The following is a 9,373-nucleotide window of genomic DNA, read 5'->3' as shown; positions in this document are numbered from 1 at the left end:
TATAAACTAGAAACAAAAACCAGACCATTTTAAATTCTTAATCGCAGGAAACAAACTGAGGGTTGCTGGAGTGGGGGGTGGGGTGGGAGGGATGGGGTGACTGGGTGATAGACACTGGAGAGGGTATGTGCTCTGGTAAGCGCTGTGAATTATGCAAGACTGTTGAATCACAGATCTGTACCTCTGAAACAAATAATGCAATATATGTTAAGAAAGAAAAAAAAAAAGAAAAGAAGAATGTAGCAGGAGGGGAAGAATGAAGCGGGGGAAATCGGAGGGGGAGACGAACCATGAGAGTTGATGGACTCTGAGAAACAAACTGAGGGTTCTAGGGGGGAGGGGGCTGGGGGGGATGGGTTAGCCTGGTGATGGGTATTAAAGAGGGCACGTTCTGCATGGAGCACTGGGTGTTATGCACAAACAATGAATCATGGAACACTACATCTAAAACTAATGATGTAATGTATGGGGATTAACATAAGAATAAAAAAAACAGACCATTTTAAGGAATACATTAATAAATTTTGATATATTCACAAAATGGCAGGCTAAACATCACTTTTTTAAAAAAGCTACTGATGTACAATAAGGTAAATGAATGTCACAAATGTTATGCTCAATAAAGAAAAGCAGAAACTGAAAGTCCATATATTTAAAAAAAGAAAAGTCCATGTGTAGGATTCCATTTGTGTAAGGTTTAACAACAGATAAATTTAAGTTATGGTAATATAGCTATGAGGGACCATTCTGTAGTGCTGGAAATATCTGTATCATTACGATTTGTGTGGTGGTTATGCTCATGTGCATATACATAAAATTGAAATAAATTGTATACTTGGGGTGCCTGGGTGCCTCTCTCAGCTAGGCATCTGCCTTCAGCTCAGGTCATGATCCAGGGGTTCTGGGATCAAGACCCACATCCAGCTCCCAGCTCAGCAAGGAGTCTGCTTCTACCATTCCCTCTGACCTTCCCTGTTGCTCACATTTTCTCTCTCTCTCTCTCCGTCTGTCTCTCAAATGAATAAATAAAAAAGAAATCTGAAATAAATTATATATTTAATATCAGGGCACTTTACAATGTGGTATGTGTATGCATGTGTATATAATTCTTGAACAAGTGTTCAGAGGAAAAGACAAAAAAAATGGAATTTCGATGAAAATATGAAAAGCAAAGGGAAGGGTAAATTGGAGATTTGTGGGTAATTACAAATTGTGATTGAATTTTGACTGTACAACAATAATAATATTCTATTAGGAGGTTTAAAATAAATAGAATATAAATGCATGGAAACAATGCAAAAAGCAGTGTGGATCAGTGGGATTAAATCTTCTAAGGCTTTTTTTTTTTTTAAAGATTTTATTTATTTATTTGACAGAGAGAGACAAAGCGAGAGAGGGAACACAAGCAGGGGGAGTGGGAGAGGGAGAAGCAGGCTTCCTGCTGAGCAGGGAGCCCGATGTGGGGTCCATCCCAGGACCCTAGGATCATGACCTGAGCCGAAGGCAGACGCTTAACGACTGAGCCACCCAGGCGCCCCAATCTTCTAAGGCTTTAATAAGAAAAGTGAAATAAGGAATGGAGTGCATTATACTTAATATTTCAAATTGCATAATTTAAAATGGAAGCCAATCCATAACATAGTAAATGCAAAAGTTAGAACAATAAAAACTATAAATCGAGACATCTTAAAAACTTAATAGGCAAAACATTTCTTAAATAAGACACAAAATGACCATTAAGGAGAAAGTAAGGAGCATTGAATTACATTGATATTTAAAAATATATTTATAGGGGTGCCTGGGTGGCTCAGTCGTTAAGCATCTGCTTTCGGCTCAGGTCATGGTCCCAGGGTCCTGGAATCGAGCCCCGCATCGGGCTCCCTGCTCGGCGGGAAACCTGCTTCTCCCTCTCCCACTCCCCCCACTTGTTTTCCCTCTCTCGCTGTCTCTCTCTGTCAAATAAATAAATAAAATCTTTAAAAAAAAATTATAGAATGAAAAAGTAAACCAGAGTCAGTGAAAATAGTTTCCCTACATATTTATGAAACTATAATCAAAATGTATAAAGAAACCTTACAAACTAATAAAACCAAGATAGACAACATAATAGAAAAAAAGGTGCGGACAGGGGGCAAAATATCTGCAAGGCACATGACACAATAAATATTGAAAATCTCCCAACTTCCAGTAAAAATAAAGGAAAGTTGCTCAACTTTATTAGAAATCTGGGGAAAGAAAATTAACCACAAAATGATATGACAATAAAAATAGTATACGAAATCAGGGTCACCTGTCTCTCAGTTGGTGGAGCAAGTGACTCTTGATCTCAGGGTTGTGAGTTTGAGCCCCATGCTGGTTGTAGAGATTATTTTAAAAAATAAAATCTTTTTAAAAAAAGTTTCCAATATCAAGTGCTGAAGAGATGGAGCAGCTACAACTCTCATAAAGCACTGACAGAGATGTTACTCGAACAACTTTGAAAAAATAATTGCCAGTACTTAACAAAGCTGCACATACAAAATGCAGAACATTAACACTGTATTACATATAAAGTGTAGGTTTAACAGAAATTTACAAGACCTACAAAGAAACAGAAAAATGTAATACATTGGACTCAGGAAAAAAAGAAGTCGGTAGAAACTGAATGACCCAGATGTTAGATTGAGCAGAAAAAGACATCAAAGTACTATTATAAATAATATGTTCAGATAACTTAAGAAAATATATATAAAGAATTAAAGGAAAGTGTGACAGTAAGTATTCATCAAATATAGAACCTCAATAAAAAGAAAGGGACAAATAAAAAATACCAAATGAGAATTGTGTAGTTAAAAATACAGTAACTGAAATGAAAAATCCACTAGAAATATCCAATGACAAATATGGGGTGATAGGAGAAACAATCAGTGACCTTGCAGTAGAGCAATGGAAATCAACCCATTTGAAGAACAAACATGAAAAGAATGAAGGAAAATAGCCTCAGAGATTTGTGTGACACCATTCAGTGTATCAATAGATACATAGTGGAGTTCCCAGAGAGGAGAAAAGAAAGAGGTAAAAAGCAAAGCAAAATAAAATAAAGCAAAACCTGACGACAAAACCTGGACAAAACTGCCTTCATTTGGTAAAAAAAATCCCATTCAATATTTTACTGGAGATTCTATCACATAACATATAATATACAAAAATAAGTTTCAGGAGCTTAAATGTGAAAGGTAGACCAATTCAAAAGTGAGGCAAAAAATAAGTAAGGAATAAATGAACAATACAAAGTAAAGGAACAATACAAAATGAAAGAATGATACAAAAGAAAACAATACAAAATAAAATGAATAATACAAAACAAAATGCTAAAGGCATCTAAATTAGAAAAGAAGAAGCACAATTCTCATTATTCTCAAGTGAAATTATTATGTATGTAAAAGACAAAATCAATATTTACAAATGAACTTGTGTTTCTGTATATTAATAGCAAACAATTCAAAAATTAATAAAATATTTCCATTAGCAATAGGACAAAATTTGGGAATAAATTCAACAGCAACAAATACATCAAGACTTAACAGTTAAACAAAGTGTGCTAATCCATACAATGGAATATTACCAAGCAATAAAAAAGAAAGAAAGAACTAATGATTTATGTAACAATGTGAATGTTTCGAAATATTATTCTGGGGTGCCTGGGTGGCTCAGTCAGTTAAGCATCTGCCTTCGGCTCAGGTCATGATCCCAGGGTCCTGGGATCAAGTCCTGCAATGAGCTCCCTGCTCCACAGGGAGCCTGCTTCTCCCTCTGCCTCTCTCTCTGTCTCTCATGAATAAATAAATAAAATCTTAAAAAAATAAAAATAAAAATATTATTCTGATTGAAAAAAAAATCCAGACCAATAAAACAGTATTATCCTAATTTTGTGAAACTCTGCGAAGCAAATCTCACAAATATACAACTGATCAGCAGTTCTTTGGGGTTGGAGGTCAGAGATAGGGGGTTTCTTAGAAAGAGAACAAGATATTCTGGGGATTATGGAAATATCCTATGTTTTAATTATAGTAGTAATTGGTCTGGAGCATATTATTTGTCAAAACTTATTATATACTTAAACTGAACACGGCTTATTGTATCATAATTATTCCTCAATAACTTTTATTTGAAAAAAGTTATTATTTTCTAAAATAACACTTCAATATGTTGTATTAATTAATATAACTTCTGAATTATATTTTTCACAAAAAGTCTTTCATGACAAAAAATCAATAAATATATACTAAATTCATTTTAAATAATGCTGCTAAATTTTTCTATATGCCAAATTCAATTGCAGCCCTATCTATGTGCTAAATATCAACTTTTTAAAATTTAGTATCAGTTTTTATTGTTAACAAAGCCATTAGATATTAGTTTGGGTATCCATTTAAGTATCTGATAATTGGTATAAGGCCAATTCTCACAAAAAGATGTTTTAAAGACAGCATTGCATGGGGTGCCTGGCTGACTCAGCAGTAGAACATTTGACTCTTGATCTTAGGGTGCTGAGTTTGAGCTCCACGTTGGGGGTAGAGATTACTAAAAAAAAAAAAAAAAGTATATAATCTCAAGGAATTAATATAACTGCAGAAGATAGAGAACCTGATAGGGATTTTCTAAATGTAGTTTTTCTTTCCCCCAACTGAGTGCCTGTGTCGACCAAGGAAAGACAAAACTGCAAGTTGCAAAATAAAATATGTGTGTTTATTTGGGAATTTAGGGATTGCAATCCAAGAGACACAGATTCAACCAAAATAAAAGTGTGCTTGGGAGAAACAAAGGAGGTTAGAGTTTTTAAAAAGGAGAGAGGGAATTTACATAAAACATTTTGAAGGAAATGTGATTGGTGCGTTACACTCACCTGTATGGGATTGGTTGCTAGGCAGAACTGTGTTAAGGCAGAAAGTCCATTTGTGTCCATTTTAACATAGAACATATCCTTGGCTTTTAGTCCCATCTCTTCAATGTCCTGCCCGCTCCATTTAAAATAATCCTCTTAGCAATGCTTACTCTATTTTATTATCTCCCTTATCCCCTGCAAATACAGATATTTATGTTTTTTCCAATAATTTTTGTGCTTGATTTACAATTTCCCAGGAGAAAAGAGGATATTGGTCAAAGAAGCTTAATCTTTTTATATTTCTGATATATATTTCTCAAATAATTCTTCATATATGGATTGGTAATAAATTATATACTTAAAAAAAAAACAGAATGCATCAGGTACTTAGAATCTTCTAGGCCTTCTAAAATAATGAAACATCTTCTGGCCTAATTCAACTTTAGAATATCACCTAATCCCCACTCCTACCACCTGCTCTATTAGCTTTCAATTAAGGAATTTAGGAAATGTACATTTAGGAAGGGAAATTTAACTGCTTTTAGAATAAACAATAAAGGACAATTCTTATTTACAGAATTGTAACTAAATGACAATTTACAATTAAATAAATCAAATTTACACTTTCACACTATGAGGAAACAGAGTGAAATATTGCTACCAGAATTCCTCATTATTCATTTTAAGATGAAGGCAAAATGCCCAAAGTTGTCTATCAGCAGACACATACTAAAATGGAGGAAAAAACATTCAAGGTAGAGGTAGTTGGGTTCATTTCAAGGAAGCTTTTTTAGTAGTTTTAATTTTCTTTGATTCTATCCTCACAGTCCAAGAAAACAAAGGAGACAATTTTTTTATTTTTAAATCAGGTGTTATTTCTACTAGTTTAAAGCCCACTGATGTTTGGGTTTTAACTGCACTTTGTGTGTGTGTATGTGTATGTGTATATGTGTGTTTTCTTTCTTTTTTTTAGAGCTTAAATTTTTTTATTTTTTTATTATGTTCAATTAGCCAACATATAATACATCATTAGTTTCTGATGTAGTGTTCAATGATTTCATTAGTTGCTTATAACACCCAGTGCTCATCACCATGTGTGTTTTCTGACAAGTAGTCCCAACTAAAGGATTCTTCTGAAAAGCTTCTCTTGCTAAAGTACCGAGCAGGGATCACCATCTATTCTATTCCACTGTTTTTCGGAATTTATATATTCTGGGTTTTTCCCCTATACTTACTTGCCCTTCATTTCCTTCTATTCATTCTAACATTCAGGAAATTGAATGCTTTCAGGGAGCCATTAAGGTCTTGAGAGTTTCCCAAGTCCCTCAAGAAACATGCAGGAAATTTTAATCATGTATTTATTATATCCTTCTGATCAGAAGATTAACTCTGGAGACTCTATTCCTTTTGTACTATAGTGAATATAAAACTAAATTTTTTGACCATCTTGCTCTTGCTTTCCTACCATGGAGGCTCTGCTTATGGTTATCATATATTGAAGAAGAAGTTTGAATTTCAATCTTACTACTGTAACTACTATCATTTACCCAATTTTTATATCACTGTGTTAGACAAATGCAACTTTTCTGTGTGATTGATTGATTGTTTGGGGGGGAATATAGAGAAATAATCCATTGGAATGAGCAGTTATACGGTTCCTAAATAAGCTAAAGTATTGAATATTTTTTTCTTCCACTGGTAAGTGAAACTCACTTATTTGACTCTCTTATATAAATACATTTTGAAAATCAGTTAAAAGTACAAAAAACAAGATGAAGAAGACACAAACATTATGTTTTAATTTTATTCTTACAGCTTTGCATGGTGGCAGTATTGTAGCCAATGAGGTTTATCCGAGGCGCGATTATTGCTAATTTTATTCTTATAAACACAGAGTAAGAGGAATTTATAATTTGGCCATTTATTCTCACCCCTTATCCTACGCTTCAATTTCTTTTTCTACATTAACGTCAAAATTGGTAGGCAACATCTAGTGAAACAATGAAAAACCGGTGTTTTAATCAGTGTGGAATATTTTTCCCTAAAGGATGAATTGCAGTCTGTCATAATTACATATTCCCATAGGGATTATTCACCTATCAGTGTAGATATTTTACATCTAACACAGTTACCTCATTTCTTACTATTTCAATAACTTTGTAATGTTTTTTTCTGTTTTACCTACTGTACTAAAGAAATAGTGTCTCCCAAGTGAAAAGATAATGAAGCCATCAAAAACACCTCCCTTTATTCTAAAGAGGTAAAACTATAGCATCGTGAACTGTTTAAAATATTTATTTTTATTTGCTACATAGTGTAAAAAGATAGTTATATTTTTTCAGACAAAATGTAATAATCAACCATTGTGCATTAAGTGGAAAAGACATTGCATATTTTAGCATGTATTGCAACATCCAAAAAAATATTGTGAAAAAGTATCTATATGCTTATAGGTTTGCTTTATTTTACAGGTTTACATTGTTCTTTATCAGAAAAAGTATAAAAACTCTGTTTCCTGAGTCTCCTGAGTAAGATATTTCTATTGGATATCAAAAGCCAATTATAAGTTGCTATTCATCATGTTTCACATTCCAGCTCAGAGTACCCTCTCCTCTCATTCCCAGTGGGCATTTTTCTCAGAAACCAATGCCTCTGGCTATTTTCTAAGGATGACCACAAAGTTTTTGGATGTTAGGGCTTTGTCTTTCACCTCGTCCAACTTAAAAAAAAAAATCATAGAATACGAACTAAACGTGAAGGCATACATGGAATTTCTCAGTTCAAATGCCATAGTACAGTTAATTCTTATATTTGGATGTATTTGACATTAGTTACCATTAAATCCAAAGTGAGAAGTTTAAAAGAACTTCAATGAGAACACAGATTAAATTTCCAACCTTGATTATTATGCTTTATAAACTAGACTTTGCATTGCATACATTTTAGAATGAAATTCACTTTAGCTTTTTCTTACCTCTCACATAAAAAGAGAAGCATTTAAACACACTTTGAAGCTAAGACCCTAATGTTTTATTTTCTTACTCGTGGAATTTCCTTTTGGAATAAACTAATAAACAGTACTTGAAAAGACTAGAGACTTTCTAGTTAAAAATTTCTAATTTTATAGGTAAAACAACCAGAAAAGAAAAGTCAACAGCTCAAGTTGCACAGCTAGTTAGGGATTCCAAGTAGTCTTGATAGTGTGGCATGATTATTCTCAATTTCGATTTTCTTATCATTAACAGGTACCAAGAAACACACACACACACATGGCTGCTGTTAATTTGACATTGGTTACAGAATTTATCCTTTTGGGACTGACAGATCATGCCGAACTGAAAGTGGTCCTCTTTGTTTTATTCCTGCTGATCTATACCATTTCTTTGGTAGGGAATCTAGGAATGCTTTTTCTAATCCAAATAACTCCCAAACTCCAAACACCCATGTATCATTTCCTTAGCTGGCTCTCATTTGTTGATGCCTGCTATTCATCAGTCTTTGCACCAAAAATGCTGCTGAACTCCTTTGTTGAACGGGAGACAATCTCATTCTCTGCGTGCATCGTGCAATATTTTTTATTTGTGTCACTCCTTACCACTGAGGGCTTCTTGCTGGCGACAATGGCTTATGACCGCTACGTGGCCATCATGAACTCTTTACTTTACACAGTGGCTATGACTAAAATAGTTTGCATGGTCCTGATCACTGGGTCGTGTGTAGGAGGCTTCATCAACTCACTGACACACACGATTGGCTTGGTGAAATTGTCTTTCTGTGGGCCGAATATCATCAGTCACTTCTTCTGTGACCTTCCCCCACTATTGAAGTTGTCATGTTCTGACACATCCATGAATGAACTGTTGCTTTTAATCTTCTCTGGAATTATTGCTATGATCACTTTCTTGATTGTGATGATCTCCTATGTCTTCATTGTGGCTGCTATCCTGAGGATCCGCTCAGCAGCGGGTAGACACAAAGCCTTCTCCACCTGTGCTTCACATTTAATGGCTGTGACTTTATTCTACGGTTCTGTAAGCTTTAGTTACATCCAGCCAAGCTCCCAATATTCCTTAGAACAAGAAAAGGTGGTATCTGTGTTCTATACCCTGGTGATTCCTATGTTAAATCCAATGATTTACAGCCTGAGGAACAAGGAGGTGAAAGATGCTGTGAAAAGAGCTATAGAAATGAAATATTTTCCTTGTTAATTTCACACCATATGTGTCCCAAAATAGCATATAAAGAAGTCTCCTGGATAAGAATATTTATATGAATTTATTAAAGTTTTGAGCCCAAAGGAATCCTAGAGTTTACTTAATGGGAGCCTTCTATTTTACAACAGAAGAAAAAAGTCTAGAAGAATAACAGGTACAAGAGATATGCCTGGTTATTTTGTAAAATAACCTAAAAACCATAGTAAGATCTAAGCTATTTATCTCTGGACGGTTGAAGACACTTTCATTCCTGTACATGTGTAGAAATGAGTACATACAAATAAATATACAGACA

The 9,373-nt window shown here is 34.2% G+C and overlaps 1 protein-coding gene and 1 pseudogene across 1 annotated transcript; both read left to right on the top strand.

The window, feature by feature from the left end:
- Positions 1-6,677: 6,677 nt before the first annotated feature.
- On the top strand, positions 6,678-6,836 carry LOC123326375 (annotated as a pseudogene).
- Positions 6,837-8,133: 1,297 nt separating this feature from the next.
- LOC110575801 (olfactory receptor 1052-like) lies at positions 8,134-9,072 on the top strand. Its single transcript, XM_021684834.1, has one exon. It carries the CDS (start codon positions 8,134-8,136, stop codon positions 9,070-9,072), a length of 939 nt encoding a protein of 312 aa, XP_021540509.1.
- The last annotated feature ends 301 nt before the right edge of the window (positions 9,073-9,373 follow it).

This window comes from Neomonachus schauinslandi, chromosome 11 (assembly GCF_002201575.2).
Source record: "Neomonachus schauinslandi chromosome 11, ASM220157v2, whole genome shotgun sequence".
Classification (NCBI taxonomy): Eukaryota; Metazoa; Chordata; class Mammalia; order Carnivora; family Phocidae; genus Neomonachus; species Neomonachus schauinslandi.
The sequence above is the reverse complement of the archived record's forward strand: the minus strand, read 5'-3'. Positions and strand labels throughout refer to the sequence as shown.

Bases quoted from the DNA above. Each gene is read 5' to 3' on its own strand.
- LOC110575801 (XM_021684834.1), top strand. From the start codon at position 8,134: ATGGCTGCTGTTAATTTGACATTGGTTACAGAATTTATCCTTTTGGGA.